Raw genomic sequence first — 16,241 nt, 5'->3', positions numbered from 1 at the left:
TTCCATTCCGTTTTCTAAGGCGGTCTGTCATAACGGTTTTAGCTTTCAATCAGACATTATTGTGAGTAGGGGTGTAATGGTACGTGTATTTGTATTGAACCGTTTCGGTACGGGGATTTCGGTTCGGTTTGGAGGTGTACCGAACGAGTTTCCACACGGACATTTTAATCTCCCGTTTGGGAACACTTTGGCTGCGCGATACAACAATGGAGGACGGAGGTTTGCCGACAATGTTCACCAGCTGCTTCTGACAACACGTCAAACGTGCTAACCCATTTGAAGCGTCACCACCGCATTCAAGCAGCCTCTCCTCGGCGAGTCAGGCAGGTGTTATGAGAGTAGCGTATGTGTGTGTGTGGCTCTTTAATATGTGACAGCATGTGAGGTGAGTGACGTCAGTGAGTGTGTGGGCGAGCGAGGTGAGGGAGCGCTAGTGTGAGTGCGGGGAGTGGCTAGTGTTTTTTGTTGGATTGTCTGTGTGCAAGACCTCAATAAAGCCACGTTTTGCAACTAATCGCCGGACTCCTCATTTACACTGGAGTCCGGAGCTGTGGAGACCCACTGCCGGGTAGAGTGAAGGGTGTTGCCCCCGAGAATACATCGGCCCTGGAAGAGTGTCTCCCTTGCGCTCCTCGACTACGGTCTGGGAGCTGGAAGCAGGAAAGGTGCAATACAAGGCTAAAGCAATAACAAATGTTTTTATAGCATCAGATTTAAGTCCATATTGCATTTAAAACTAGATTTTGACCCACTTCTATGGTGGAAGAACAATGAGCCCATATATCCTCTTACTGCCAAGTTAGCCAGGCTGGGGGGGAGAAAAGTTAATCTGAGGCTGAGTTGACTTGAAACTGTTTAATGTTGCACTTTTTATATGTAAAAGAAAAGTTTTGTCATTTTATTTAATCTGGGCAACAATTTGAGGCAGTTTAATGTTGATTAACGTGGACCCCGACTTAAACAAATTGAAAAACTTATTCGGGTGTTACCATTTAGTTGTCAATTGTACGGAATATGTACTGTACTGTGCAATCTACTAATAAAAGTCTAAATCAATCAATCAATCAAAAAAAGCACTTTATATGGAGTAAGGTTTTGTTAAGAAACCATTCTGAGCCTTATCTTGTTTAGTTTTTATTTTATATATGTTGACCACATTAACCCTGGCGATGGACCCTGTGTATATGTATGTTATGCCATTGTTTACAAATTTAGTAAATAAATAACCAAAAAATTTATATTTTGTTCTTTTCTTACTGTACCGAAAATGAACCGAACCGTGACCTCTAAACCGAGGTACGTACCGAACCGACATTTTTGTGTACCGTTACACCCCTAATTGTGAGGTTTTGTATTAGTGTTCCTGAAAATCAGATATACCGGCCCCCAGACACATGTTTTTCTCTAAATTTGGCCCCCGGGTCAAAATAATAGCCCAGGCCTGATTTAGGGGGTTTATCTAGATAGGTTAATCCGATCTTTAGTGAGTCAAAAACATAATGTTTTACATGGGTTTAAAAAGCTGTTTTCAACTAAATTCATGCAAAAAATCTTGTGTACGGGGGGCCCAGAATTTGGTGCCACGCCCCTGCATACATTGAGGGAGAGGATAATCTTGATGTCAGGATAATGAAATAATATAATTTTTACCTCATTGTTGTCCCATCTTCTTCAGATGGCTTGCTTCGATAGTCAAAAAAGGAGCTCGGAAGAGGACAGTTACGAGGGACCTGTTGGCGGCAGGCTGTCCGGCTGTGCCTTGGCGATGCAGGAAAAGGAACGAGACTCCGTACACAGCCCGTCGGAGAGCCCTGGCACCTTAATGAACAGTGGCACCAGTCTCCAGTCGGCCGCCCTTTTGCAAGGCTATGATGTGGAGTTTGACCCACCGCTGGAGAGTAAATACGAGTGTCCCATCTGCCTCATGGCTCTCAGGAACGCCATTCAGACACCCTGTGGCCACCGTTTCTGCAAGAGCTGCATTGAGAAGTCCATTCGGTAGGCTATTGTTTGTTTATAAGGAATGAAAGCAGCATCCATGGCCGCAGTTTTACCTTGATGGTTTTTCTCTTGCCATGCAGGGATACAGGACAGAAGTGCCCGGTGGACAATGAGATGCTGTTAGAAGACCAGCTCTTCCCTGATAACTTTGCCAAAAGGGAGATTCTTTCGCTCACTGTCCGTTGTCCAAACGCTGGATGTTCTGACAAAATGGAGCTCCGACGTTTAGAGGTCAGAAATAAGCCAGTCTTTTAATAATTTTTATGTCCCTTTTAAAACTTCAGCTATTTCACACTCTTTGACCGTGTAATGGAGGTAAAAGTCCGTACACATTTTTCCAAGCTGAACAAAATTATGTCACATTTTCAAATACAGCCGTGCCTCGCTACATTGCACTTTAAATATTGTGGCTTCACTGCATCGCAGATATGTTTAAAAAAAAAAAAAATACTTTTTTAAGCATATTCTACATGTTTTTAGCTTGAAGTGTTAAAATTAAGTCTTATGCTAATACGCAATGCTAACAACAAAGCTAATGACTGTAGCTGCAACTGTCCAGTTAGTCGAGTTTTGAAAAAACAACTTGTTAATAGACTTCATATTCAACTCCTGTGCCTCATCAACAACACAACTCTACATTGTTGAGCCTTTGAGGTGAGAGATATCAAAAGACAACAGTAGCATTGGACTTAGCGCAGTACTTTAGGCCAGTGGTCCCCAACCTTTTTCCCACCAGGGACCGGTTTAATGTATGCATTATTTTCAAGGACCGGCTTTCTACGTGTGGCAGATAAAAGAAGCAAAAAAATTAGCATAAAAAATGAGCCTTTGGCTACAATCCGGCACATTAACATGTTACATGTCCAATAATGTGCATTGTCCCGTGTACTATAACAAATTAGTTGTAATATACATCTAGAACAGTGGTTCTTAACATTGTTGGAGGTACCGAACCCCACCGGTTTACGTACATATGCGCATTCACCGAACCCTTCTTTAGAGAAAAATACAATTTATTTTTTTTTCAAATTCAAGACAAAGTTATATGTTTTTGGTAACACTTTAGTATGGGGAACATATTCTAAGTAACAAAGACTTAATTTAGAGTTTTTTGGACACTAGGGGAACATATTTTAAGTAACAAAGACTTCATTTAGAGTTTTTTGGACACTAGGGGAACATATTCTATGTAACAAAGACTTACTTTAGAGTTATTTGGTTAGTGTTAGGGTTAGGGCCAGGGTTAGAGGGTTAGGGTTATAATAAGGCCATGCCAAATAAGGCATTAATAAGTACTTAATAATGACTAGTTAAGAGCCAATGTGTTACTAATTTGCATGTTAATAAGCAACTAATTAATGGTGAATATGTTCCCCATACTAAAGTGTTACCATGTTTTTTTACTGGTGCACAAAATGAACCGTGCACGAACATCACCTTGTTCAAACAACAAAACCAACACAGTGCATAAACTCACAACAAATTGTACACCTGCAAATCAGTCTGACTTCTGCTGTTACCGTGATACGCCGATAGGGAGAAGTTTGTATTTACATGATGAGTCGGGTGTGTTTTTACCTCCGCCGAACCCCTGAGCCCGACTCACCGAACCCCCAGGGTTCGGTTGAACCCAGGTTAAGAACCACTGATCTAGAAACAAGCTTATTGGTGTGTTTAGTGGGACAAGCGGAAGTTAAGTCTGAGAAAATGCGGTAGTTTATACATTAATTATTGTTTCTGTGTGGCCCGGTAGCAAATGCATCACAGACCGGTGGTTGGGGACCACTGCTTTAGGCTAATAAGTAGAAGTGGGGGAAATAGTAGATTTTTAGATGCATCGCACTTGGACGATTATAGAATCGATTAGTAAACATCGATAATCAAGTAATGCAGACTGTTCTAAAATGACTGACCGCAGCAAACCACCTCACAGAGAGATCCAGCCAGCCCATTTACTATCGGGCACTTTTTTTTGGTCCAGTTTAGCACACTTTTTCATCCATTTAATATATGTGGGAATTAATTGAATTGTTTCTTATTCCAAATGAATTGTTTTTTTTTAAGTTGCAAATGATAAATGCTGATTTACTAAATAAGACCGCCCACAAATTGGCGCATCCGGAAGCGACTGTCAGAAAGCGGCTCAAAGATGATCTGTAAAACATAATCTATGCAACATTTTGACCACCATTATATGTTATGTAGACCACAAGGAAGTGTTTTCCATTTAGAAAAAAAATAAAAATAATATGACTCCTTTAATGCGCCCTATAATCCGGTGCGCCTTATATATGAAAAAAAAATAGACCATTCATTGGCAGTGAGCCTTATAATCTGGTGCGCCCTATGGTCCGGAAAATACGGTAATCGAATCGTGAGGTGCCCAAAGATTCCCACCTCTACTAATAAGAGTGCTATTAACTACCAGCAGCTGGCCGGCCTAAGTGGTGATAAACACGTTTGATGCACTTAATTTTCGACATCAATAACAAAGCTTTGGCTTGAGCGATGCTAACGATGACACACTATGTGAACAACATGGCTAATGATCGTAGCTGCGACTGTCAAGTTGACCAGGTTTTTGCAGAACAACTTAGAGGAGTTACCCAGGATGGAACAAAGTATTTACATATAGTAGCTGTGTTGTAGTGGCTGGGCGATGCTCCGTGCTACAAGTGAGTACTGTAATCTACAGTACACCACACGCAAAGGTACTATATAGGGTGAAGCAAGTGTAAGGGTAACTTTATGGGTGTTGTTTAATGTTTAAAGGGGTCCGATACAGTGAAACCTCAATCTACGAATTTGAATGGTTCTTGAACAGGGTTTGTAAATCGAAAAGTTTGTATCGTGAAGCAAATTTCTCTATGAGAAGCAATTTAAATATGAATAATGGGTTCCAGCCTCGACAAAAGTTAATATCTTGGTGAAGGATTGTACACGTTGAACACAAAAGAAAGTGCGATACATTACTGTATATCAGACAAACATAACAAGGGGGTGATAGATCGTGGGTGTGCCTTGAAAGATAGAGTAGATCTTCTCATCCGCTGTGAAAAAAGTCTGCTTTGACATCTTTTTACAGAAAAGTCCGGTCTCATCACAATTAGAACTTTCTGTGGTACGAAGCCTGCTTCGATGATTCTTCCATTCTTTTGATCCATTTCAGTTTTACTTATTGACAGATGAACAAAAGAACATCGTAAAGACTAAACTAATGGTTTTTTATCCTCAAACATGGTTTCCATTCTCTCTCCTCCCCCAGAATCATTTGGCACAGTGTCCATTTGCGACCGTACCCTGCCCACAGTGCCAACAGTCTGTGAAAAAAACTTGCTTAGAAGAACACAAAACCATCGAGTGCCGAAGGAGACCCATGAGCTGTCCAGACTGTGTTGCAAGCTTCGTATACGAGGAGAAAGAGGTACCACAGACCCTGCTTGTCGCACTAGTATTCACCTTGTTTTATTTCCCACGTCACGTGGCACCAGTGAGGGCCCATTGCCGCTCATTCAATTTGCTTTGGTTGCTCTTTCAGCTTCACGAGCAGCAGTGTCCCTTTGCTAACGTTAAGTGCCAGTACTGTGAGCTGGATCTCATTCGAGACCAGGTAAGTCCATTTGAAAAGTTTGACTCCCAGCTGTTATGCAGTTAAGTTGACGTTCAGTAGATTCAGTTCATTGTTAACACTGTGGGGATCCATCACATTTAAAGGGGTTGTTGAATGATTTTCTGGGATTTAAAGTCCTTGAAATTAATATGTTGATATTGAGTCACAATGCAGTGATGCTTGAAACTGTGAGTTGAATAATGAAAGATTTTATTTTACAGTTGGACTCTCATTGTGATACAGATTGCCCTAAAGCCCCGATTGCCTGCACCTTTAGCCCCTTTGGATGTGAGGAAAGGGTAGGTGATTTGATTTTAATGTCCAAAATACAACTTCCCAACTTTTAAAGGGGAACTGCACTTTTTTTGGAATTTTTCCTATCGTTCACAATCATAAGAGACAAGAAGACAAACTATTTTTTTTGCATTCTAACATGTAAAAATGGGCTCGTTCTTGGTAGTTAGCGATGCATACATTCTACGTCTAAATCACTTTAAAAATGCATTCAAAAACCGTCAACAATACTTCATTTATGTGCCGTAACCTGTATAATAACTACCGGTAAGTTGTAGCAACATTGTTATTGTATTATTATTATTTATTTTTTAAGCGTAGTAACACATCGGCATGCTTCGGTATTAGCCGTAAAAGCTAACTACGACAAGAGATAAGCTAGCTTCTACAACGACACGCGTTTGAATTTGTAATGCACAACACTGCGATAAGACACCAATCTGTACTGACTGAAAAACATGAACAATCATATTACAGTATCTGTAAAGTATTAGCCCACATTTCATGTTTTGTTTGTAAACAGCTAGCCAGACAGCGTATTCTGTCTGTCATAATGCACGCATAACGTGCTGCATGTATCGTGATCAATATAAATTGTGACTCACTCGATGAACAGTTGTGCGTTTGGTCCAGCTGGCCAGGGACGTTTTTGTCCGGTTTAGTTGGGTAAGCACTCCATTTATGTCGTAATAGCATGGTTTCAAATTCCACATTTTGCAGCTTCAAGTCACTTTCACCTCACTCTCTCGGGTTCCGTCTGCTCCAACGTCTCACTCTTCCTTTGCGCTGGCTTCTAGAAGCAGCAGTTCATCCTCCGTATATTCAGGTTCAAAAAGATAAGGTTGTGAATCTTCTTTTGTTAAAAAATTGTCGTCTTTGTTATTTGTTACCGAATCTGCCATGGTTAGTAGACGCAAGCCTTTGTTTCCGTAAGTAGGACACATTTCTTGCCAGAAGTCGGAAATGCGCTGCTATGGAAATGGAAATCAATGTGCAGAGGAATTAAATCCGACAATGATTCAAAATGGCCAAAATACGGTAAATATTGTACATATTACATATTGTTATGAACATGTCTGTTACTACATTATATATAGACTTGCAGTCTGTATTAGGGCTGCAACTAACAACTAATTTGATAATCGATTAATCTGTCGATTTTTACTTGGATTAATCGATTAATAATCGGATAAAAGAGACAAACTACATTTCTATCCTTTCCAGTATTTTATTGAAAAAAAAAACAGCATACTGGCACCATACTTATTTTGATTATTGTTTCTCAGCTGTTTGTAAATGTTGCAGTTTATAAATAAAGGTTTATAAAAAAAAAGTAGCCTCTGCGCATGCGCATAGCATAGATCCAATGAATCGATGACTAAATTAATCGCCAACTTTTTAATCGATTAGTTGTTGCAGCCCTAGTCTGTATATAGAACGTTAGAGGGTTTAGAAAGTTGTCTTAGAGGGCTTTGAAGGCTGCAACGGTGACTCCCATTAGCCGCATCTTCCAAGCGTTTTTTTTCATTATCTTTTAAAATAAATAAAAAAATACGTATGTTCTTGTCTCTCATAATTGTGACCCAAAAAGTGAAGTTCCCCTTTAACAATGTGTGTAATCCTTCATAGATGCAGCGCCACAACCTGGCTCAGCACATGCAAGATTTCACCCAGAGGCACATGCGCTACATGGCGGAGTTCTTGCGTAGCCATAGCCTCAACGGCACGGCGCCAAAATCACTTTGGAGTCACGGATCTCCGGTTTCTTGTGGGGATCGAGGGGCCGCCGCGGTGTCCCCATCGTCCTGTCGAGGAGCTGCGAGCTGCAGCAGCAGTGCACCATGTCAGCATAGCGAAGAGATGCTGAGGATCCGGGAAATGGACGGACGTTTAGTGAAACAGGATCACCAGCTCCGTGAGCTCATCATCTTGAATGATACTCGGGTACAGTGCTTCATTTTGCATGTCCACACTAGGGATGAGCTCATACTGATTTTTGTGACAAAGTACATGATCACCATTGCCAATTAGTGCCTTCTAATGCTGACCTTTGGCTGACACTGTGTTTATTTTAGTCCCCCTGCATACAAGTGGCTAGCAGCTAATTGTGTGTCTTCATACACAATGCAAGTTAATAATAATCACCTCCATTACAATTAAACTGCATTTCTTTCTATCTTATGTACCCTTATCACTGGAGGATGAGGCTTAAAGGGGAACATTATCACCAGACCTATGTAAGCGTCAACATATACCTTGATGTTGCAGAAAAAAGACCATATATTTTTTTAGCCGATTTCCGAACTCTAAATGGGTGAAGTTTGGCGAATTAAACGCCTTTCTGTTATTCGCTCTCGGAGCGATGACGTCACAACGTGACGTCACATCGGGAAGCAATCCGCCATTTTCTCAAACACATTACAAACACCGAGTCAAATCAGCTCTGTTATTTTCCGTTTTTTCGACTGTTTTCCGTACCTTGGAGACATCATGCCTCGTCGGTGTGTTGTCGGAGGGTGTAACAACACGAACAGGGACGGATTCAAGTTGCACCAGTGGCCCAAAGATGCGAAAGTGGCAAGAAATTGGACGTTTGTTCCGCACACTTTACCGACGAAAGCTATGCTACGACAGAGATGGCAAGAATGTGTGGATGTCCTGCGACACTCAAAGCAGATGCATTTCCAACTGGACTGGACAGATCAGCTTTCAGGAAAAGAGAGCGGATGAGGGTATGTCTACAGAATATATTAATTGATGAAAACTGGGCTGTCTGCACTCTCAAAGTGCATGTTGTTGTCAAATGTATTTCATATGCTGTAAACCTAGTTCATAGTTGTTAGTTTCCTTTAATGCCAAACAAACACATACCAATCGTTGGTTGGAAGGCGATCGCCGAATTCGTCCTCGCTTTCTCCCGTGTCGCTGGCTGTCGTGTCGTTTTTGTCAGTTTCGCTTGCATACGGTTCAAACCGATATGGCTCAATAGCTTCAGTTTCTTCTTCAATTTCGTTTTCGCTACCTGCCTCCACACTACAACCATCCGTTTCAATACATGCGTAATCTGTTGAATCGCTTAAGCCGCTGAAATCCGAGTCTGAATCCGAGCTAATGTTGCTATAGCTTGCTGTTCTATCCGCCATGTTTGTTTGTATTGGCATCACTGTGTGACGTCACTGGAAAATGGACGGGTGTATATAACGATGGTTAAAATCAGGCACTTTGAAGCTTTTTTTAGGGATATTGCGTGATGGGTAAAATGTTGAAAAAAACTTCGAAAAATAAAATAAGCCACTGGGAACTGATTTTTAATGGTTTTAACCCTTCTGAAATTGTGATAATGTTCCCCTTTAACGTGTCATACACCAAGAGCAAGGCAGGAGCAGCTAAGCTAACCGCTAAACTAGCTTTAAGCAACACAAAGAAATAAGGAAAGTTTCCACAAACAGTTGAAAACTTTGTTCTTATTTCCCTCTTGCTGCACAGGCGGGGCAGCTTGCAGAGCTCCAGCGAAAGGTGTCTACGCTGGAGGAGACCGTGAAGGAGCTGGGGGCCCAGCAATGTAACGGCATCTTCATCTGGCGCCTCAGCGCCTTTTCCACCCACCTGCGCAACCAAGAAGCGGGCCTACCTGTGATCGAGCACAGCCCGGGCTTCTACACGGGCCGGCCGGGCTACAAACTGTGCCTGCGCCTCCACATACAAACCCCCAATGCCCCGCGATGTTCCAACTACATCTCCCTCTTTGTCCACACCATGCAAGGAGCCTTCGACGAACAACTCACCTGGCCCTTCCAGGGCACCATCCGCCTCGCCATCCTGGACCAGGGCCCCGACGCGCAGCACCACATGGAGGTGATGGAGTCCAAGCCGGACCTTCAAGCCTTCCAGAGGCCGACCATTCCGCGCAACCCCAAAGGGTTCGGCTACGTGACTTTCTTGCACCTGCAGCAGCTGAATCAGCGAGCCTTCATCAAGGACGACACCCTTCTCATCCGCTGCGAGGTCACCACACGTTTTGACACGTACCACCGCGAGGGACTTCAGGTGCAGCCCAGAGGACCTGAAGGGACCTGAAGCATCCCGGGAATAAACGTGAATGTCAGTCATGCCATTGGAAAAGGTATTCAAAGAGAAAACAAGACATTTAAGAATTTAAAGCAGTGGTTCTCAAACTTTTTTCACCAAGTACCACTTCAAAACAATCCATTTACCACCATACTGACCAACAGTAAAACACAGTAGTAGGGCTGCAACAACTAATCGATTAAATCGATTAAAATCAATTATAAATATAGTTGGCGATTAATTTAGTCATCGATTCGTTGGATCTATGCTATGCGCATGTGCAGAGGCTACTTTATTTTTTATAAACCTTTATTTATAAACTGCAACATTTACAAACAGCTGAGAAACAATAATCAAAATAAGTATGGTGCCAGTATGCTGTTTTTTTTCAATAAAATACTGGAAAGGATAGAAATGTAGTTTGTCTCTTTTATCCGATTATTAATCGATTAATCGAAGTAATAATTGACAGATTAATCGATTATCAAATTAGTTGTTAGTTGCAGCCCTACACAGTAGCACAATAGGCCTAAATATTCAATAAAAACAAGGCAAACGTTTTATTTAACAAGTATATTTAATATTTTAGACACTGCAATATTACACACAGTTTGAACGGTAACACTGTGTTTGAATATTTAATTAAGTGCTATGATTTAGGCTCAAGCGCCCCCCGCAAACCCGAAGGGAATAAGCGGTAGAAAATGGATGGAAGGATGGATGGATTTTTTTTTTTTTGGCAAACCACGACCACAGTTTGAGAATCACTGATATGGAAGTTCATTAGTGTCTTTATTGCGAAAGCTTTTTTGGACAGAGTTGTTCAAATTACGCTGACAAAAAAAAAGTAAAAATGCAGTTTGTCAAAATACAGTGTTTTAAAATTCAGTGTATAAAAATAAAAAATCAGCGCAGAAGTATTGGTTGCTTCAAAAGTCCGGTAATTCAGGACTGAAGAAATAGATCGAGCCAATGAGGTGTCAAGTTTGAAGTCACGTGACGTCTTGAAGCAACAAATATTTCTGCGCTGAATTCTTTTACACTGAATTTTAAAACACTGTATTTTAACACATTTTACTAAAAAAAATTATTCAATGAAATATTCAGCATAATTTGATGTAAAAAAATAAAATTAAAATAAAATAATCAGTGTGTCCAAGGAAGCTTTTGTAATAAACACACAAATTAACCTCCATAAATAAAGAATCATTAGTTTAAATGCAAAATGCAACGTCATATTTACCTTTTATTGAAGACTGTTGTTGGCAAAGATGGCGACGAGCGGAGAGGGAGGAAGAAGAACGCCACCTTTGTGCTTTTGCACGGAACAGTGTTTCTCACCTTCTTTGTTAAAGTGCTACCTCTCGCAACTTTCTTTGGTCCTTTGATTTCACGGGATGACGCGCGTATTGCTTGGCCGTACGATAACTCTGACGGTACACGACAACCGGGGCAAATAATTTAAAGAACATTCAAGAAAACAAATCATGCGATAATCGATCGGGGTGCACGAACTCCGAGGCAACACCGTACTTACTGTATATTATCAGCTCCTAAATGCGGTCTGATTTCAATTCTGAAATGTTCTGCATATTCGCACATCTTTCAATAAGCTTTGCATGTCCAATTTGTCCTTGACTATTTTTTATGACCTTTTAAAAGACAGTTTCAAACCTTATTAAAGCCCTTTAGACATGAAATAACAGGCTTATAGTCACCTTTACACTTGTCTTACCCAATATAATAATACTATTAAGACACACACTGTACAGTAACATAGACACACAGTTCACCAACTCAGTGGCCTAGTGGTTAGAGCAGGGGTAGGGAACCTATGGCTCTAGAGCCAGATGTGGCTCTTTTGATGACTGCATCTGGCTTTCAGATAAATCTTAGCTGATATTGCTTAACATGATAAGTAATGAATAATTCCGCTGGTAATCAGTGTTAAAAATAATGTTAAAAATATAAAACATTCTCATGAATTTTAATCCATTCATCCATTTTCTACGGCGCCTGTTCAAGAAGTCGCATTATTGGTAAGAAGTATTTTATTTATTATTGGTTAGCTTCAGCATTGCCGGTAGTAAGTCGGACACGTTTCCAGTGAGGGTTGGACTCCGCCAAGGCTGCCCTTTGTCACCGATTCTGTTCATAACTTTTATAGACAGAATTTCTAGGGGCAGTCGAGGCGTTGAGGGGATCTGGTTTGGTGGCTGCAGGATTAGGTCTCTGCTTTTTGCAGATGATGTGGTCCTGATGGCTTCATCTGGCCAGGATCTCCAGCTCTCACTGGATCGGTTCGCAGCCGAGTGTGAAGCGACTGGGATGAGAATCAGCACCTCCAAGTCCGAGTCCATGGTTCTCGCCCGGAAAAGGGTGGAGTGCCATCTCCGGGTTGGGGAGGAGATCTTGCCCCAAGTGGAGGAGTTCAAGTACCTCGGAGTCTTGTTCACGAGTGAGGGAAGAGTGGATCGTGAGATCGACAGGCGGATCGGTGCGGCATCTTCAGTAATGCGGACGCTGTATCGATCCGTTGTGGTGAAGAAGGAGCTGAGCCGGAAGGCAAAGCTCTCAATTTACCGGTCGATCTACGTTCCCATCCTCACCTATGGTCATGAGCTTTGGGTTATGACCGAAAGGACAAGATCACGGGTACAAGCGGCTGAAATGAGTTTCCTCCGCCGGGTGGCAGGGCTCTCCCTTAGAGATAGGGTGAGAAGCTCTGCCATCCGGGAGGAGCTCAAAGTAAAGCCACTGCTCCTCCACATTGAGAGGAGCCAGATGAGGTGGTTCGGGCATCTGGTCAGGATGCCACCCGAACGCCTCCCTCGGGAGGTGTTTAGGGCACGTCCGACCGGTAGGAGGCCGCGGGGAAGACCCAGGACACGTTGGGAAGACTATGTCCCCCGGCTGGCCTGGGAACGCCTCGGGGTCCCACAGGAAGAGCTGGACGAAGTGGCTGGGGAGAGGGAAGTCTGGGCTTCCTTGCTTAGGCTGCTGCCCCCGCGACCCGACCTCGGATAAGCGGAAGAAGATGGATGGATGGATGGATGGATGGTTAGCTTCAGAATAACAATGCTATTAAAAAGAATAAGAGACTTATTGTACTGGTATTATTTAAAAATGCATGTATTTAGTTGTATTCAGTGTTAAAAAATATATGGCTCTCACGGAAATACAAATATTTGGCTTTCATGGCTCTTTCAGCCAAAAAGGTTACCGACCCCTGGGTTAGAGTGTCCGCCCTGAGATCGGTAGGTTGTGAGTTCAAACCCCGGCCGAGTCATACCAAAGACTATAAAAATGGAACCCATTACCTCCCTGCTTAGCACTCAGCATCAAGGGTTGAAATTGGGAGTTAAATCACTGCTGCTGCCCACTGCTCCCCTCACCTCCCAGGGGGTGACAAGGGGATGGGTCAAATGCAGAGGACATTTTTCACCACACCTAGTGTGTGTGTGACAATCATTGGTACTTTAACTTAACTTTAACTTCTTGAACACAACTACCTTAGATATTTTTTTTATGCTAGTAAATGCTTAAATTGGGCCAAAACTATGTACAAAACCAGTGAAGTTGGCACGTTGTGTAAATGGTAAATAAAAACAGAATACAATGATTTGCAAATCCCTTTCAACTTATATTCAATTGAATAGACTGCAAAGACAAGATATTTAATGTTTGAACTGAGAAACTTTTTTTTTTTTTTGCAAATAATCATTAACTTAGAATTTAATGGCTGCAAAAAAGTTGGCACATGGGCATTTTTACCACTGTGTTACATGGCCTTTCCTTTTGACAACACTCACTTAACGTTTGGGAACTGAGGAGACCAATATTTGAAGCTTTTCCGGTGAAATGTGGACTCGTCAGACCACAGAACAATTTTCCACTTTGCATCAGTCCATCTTAGATGAGCTCGGGCCCAGCGAAGCCAGCGGCGTTTCTGGGTGTTGTTGATAAATGGCTTTCGCTTTGTAAAGTAGAGTTTTAACTTGCACTTACAGATGTAGTGACGGACTGTAGTTACTGACAGTGGTTTTTCTGAAGTGTTCCTGAGCCCACGTGGTGATATCCTTTACACACTGATGTCGCTTTTTGATGCCTGAGGGATCCAAGGTCACGGGTATTCAATGTTACGTGCAGTGATTTCTCCAGATTCTCTGAACCTTTTAATGATATTACGGACCGTAGATGGTGAAATCCCTTGCAATAGCTCGTTGAGAAATGTTGTTCTTTAACTGTTGGACAGTTTCCTCACGCCTTTGTTCACAAAGTGGTGACCCTCGCCCCATCCTTGTTTGTGAATGACTGTGCATTTCACAAAAGCTGCTTTTATACCCAATCATGGCACCCACCTGTTCCCAATTAGCCTGTTCACCGGTGGGATGTTCCAAATAAGTGTTTGATGAGCATTCGTCAACTTTCTCAGTAATTTTTGCCACTTGTGCCAGCTTTTTTTAAACATGTTGCAGGAATCAAATTCCAAATATTTGCAAAAAATAAAGTTTTCCAGTTTGAATGTTAAATATCTTGTTTTTGCAGCCCATTCAATTGAATAAAAGTTGAAAAGGATTTGCAAATCATTGTATTCTGTTTTTATTTACCATTTACACAACGTGCCAACTTCACTGGGTTTGGGGTTTGTAACATGTGCATACATATGCATGTTTCGACTATAGGCGGGAGTCAAACAGTGACATGATGTTATTAAGAAAAATATTGATAAAGCTGCACAATTTGAAGTGGCTAGGGACGACTGTGGTCATGGTCCTGCATTTTCCGCCTAAAAACTAGGAATGGTGTAGCAATTCAACACGTTTTCCGCAATGTATTGTTTGGTATAGTAAAACATTTTTAAAACAGTTACAGGTTTTTCTGGTTACATGGGGATGTCCGAAAAACAACTTTATTTATTATTGTATTTTGTTTAATCCATTTAAGGGACAAGCGGTAGGAAATGGATGGATGGATGGATGGATGGATTTTAGAAAATTATGAATTGATTTAGCAACAAAATGAATAAAAATTGTGATTTTTTTTTTTTTTTTGCACCTCTACTATAAACTGACTGTTATTACAAGGTAACACTGTGGATTTTTATTTTGTAGCACATACAGATTTCTGATGTACAATCATGTTTTGATTTCAAACAAAGCAGCCCACACACACCCTTCTCAAGCCTTATTTCGCCTACTAAATGTACTATTAACTATTGTTGACTGAAATGCTCCACATTTAGGGTTATTGCTTTTTGAAATGGGTTAATCCTAACATTTTGCTTTGACGTCTCCAAATTGTGCCTTAACATGTATTATGAAGCACATTGTCATGTGGAAATAACTAACCCATTTTGATTGCTATGGTGTTTTTTTTGTTTTTTTGTCAGTGAAATGTAAACCCATAAAGTGAAAAGTTGTTCATGTTGTTTGTGTTCACTGCTGGCCTAAAATAAAAGACGACTGATCAGTGTGACAAGAAAAGCTTCCGAGCGCCTAAAGGCTGAATTAAATAAGCTTGCTGTAAGAGATGACATTCCAATTAGTTTTCTTTTCCATGTCACTTTTATTCTTGTTTAAAACAGCGGGTTCAAATATTAGGGATGCTTAGGTCATCTTTTTCCGAACCAAAGCTGACATCAGTTGTGTTGATATATATGTATATATATTAGGGTTCTTCCGCGACCAAAATGTATTATGATACTTTTCTAAATAAAGGGGATCATAAAAAAAAGGCATTATTGATTTATTTTAACAAAAAATCTTACAGTACATTAAACATGTTTCTAATTGCAATCGACAATTTAGTCCTTAAATAAAATAGTGAACATACAAGACAACTTGTCTTTTAGTAGTAAGTAAGCAAACAAAGGCTCCTAATTTGGCTGCTGACATATGCGATGAGATATTGTGTCATTTCTTATTCATTTATTTTGTCAAAATTATGAAGGACAAGCTGTAGAAAATGGATTATTAATCTACTTGTTCATTTACTGTTAATATCTGCTTACTTTCTCTTTTAACATGTTCTATCGACACTTCTGTTAAAATGTGATAAACATTTATTCTTCTGTTGTTTGATACTTTACATTAGTTTTGGATGATACCACAAATTTGGGTATCGATCCGATACCAAGTAGTTACAGGATCATACATTGGTCATATTTAAAATCCTCATGTGTCCAGGGACATATTTCCTGAGTTTATAAACATAATATAAATAAAAAAAATATTGATATAATCATAGTAGTATTGACTAAATACGC

General features: G+C 40.9%; 1 protein-coding gene across 1 annotated transcript in view; it reads left to right on the top strand.

Annotated features, from left to right (window-relative positions):
* Positions 1 to 11,343, top strand: part of traf6 (TNF receptor-associated factor 6) — a 15,047-nt gene extending 3,704 nt beyond the window's left edge. Inside the window, exons 2-8 of the mRNA XM_061974817.2 lie at positions 1,676 to 1,998; positions 2,082 to 2,232; positions 5,267 to 5,425; positions 5,540 to 5,611; positions 5,833 to 5,910; positions 7,535 to 7,849; positions 9,392 to 11,343. Of these exons, the coding sequence (XP_061830801.1) occupies positions 1,676 to 1,998; positions 2,082 to 2,232; positions 5,267 to 5,425; positions 5,540 to 5,611; positions 5,833 to 5,910; positions 7,535 to 7,849; positions 9,392 to 9,982 (1,689 nt within the window). The 3' untranslated portion in view covers positions 9,983 to 11,343. The remainder of the gene's footprint in view (positions 1 to 1,675; positions 1,999 to 2,081; positions 2,233 to 5,266; positions 5,426 to 5,539; positions 5,612 to 5,832; positions 5,911 to 7,534; positions 7,850 to 9,391) is intronic.
* The last annotated feature ends 4,898 nt before the right edge of the window (positions 11,344 to 16,241 follow it).

This window comes from Nerophis lumbriciformis, linkage group LG15, assembly GCF_033978685.3.
Source record: "Nerophis lumbriciformis linkage group LG15, RoL_Nlum_v2.1, whole genome shotgun sequence".
NCBI classification, from domain to species: domain Eukaryota; kingdom Metazoa; phylum Chordata; class Actinopteri; order Syngnathiformes; family Syngnathidae; genus Nerophis; species Nerophis lumbriciformis.
Note: the sequence above shows the minus strand (reverse complement) of the source record. Positions and strands in the feature narration are given on the sequence as shown.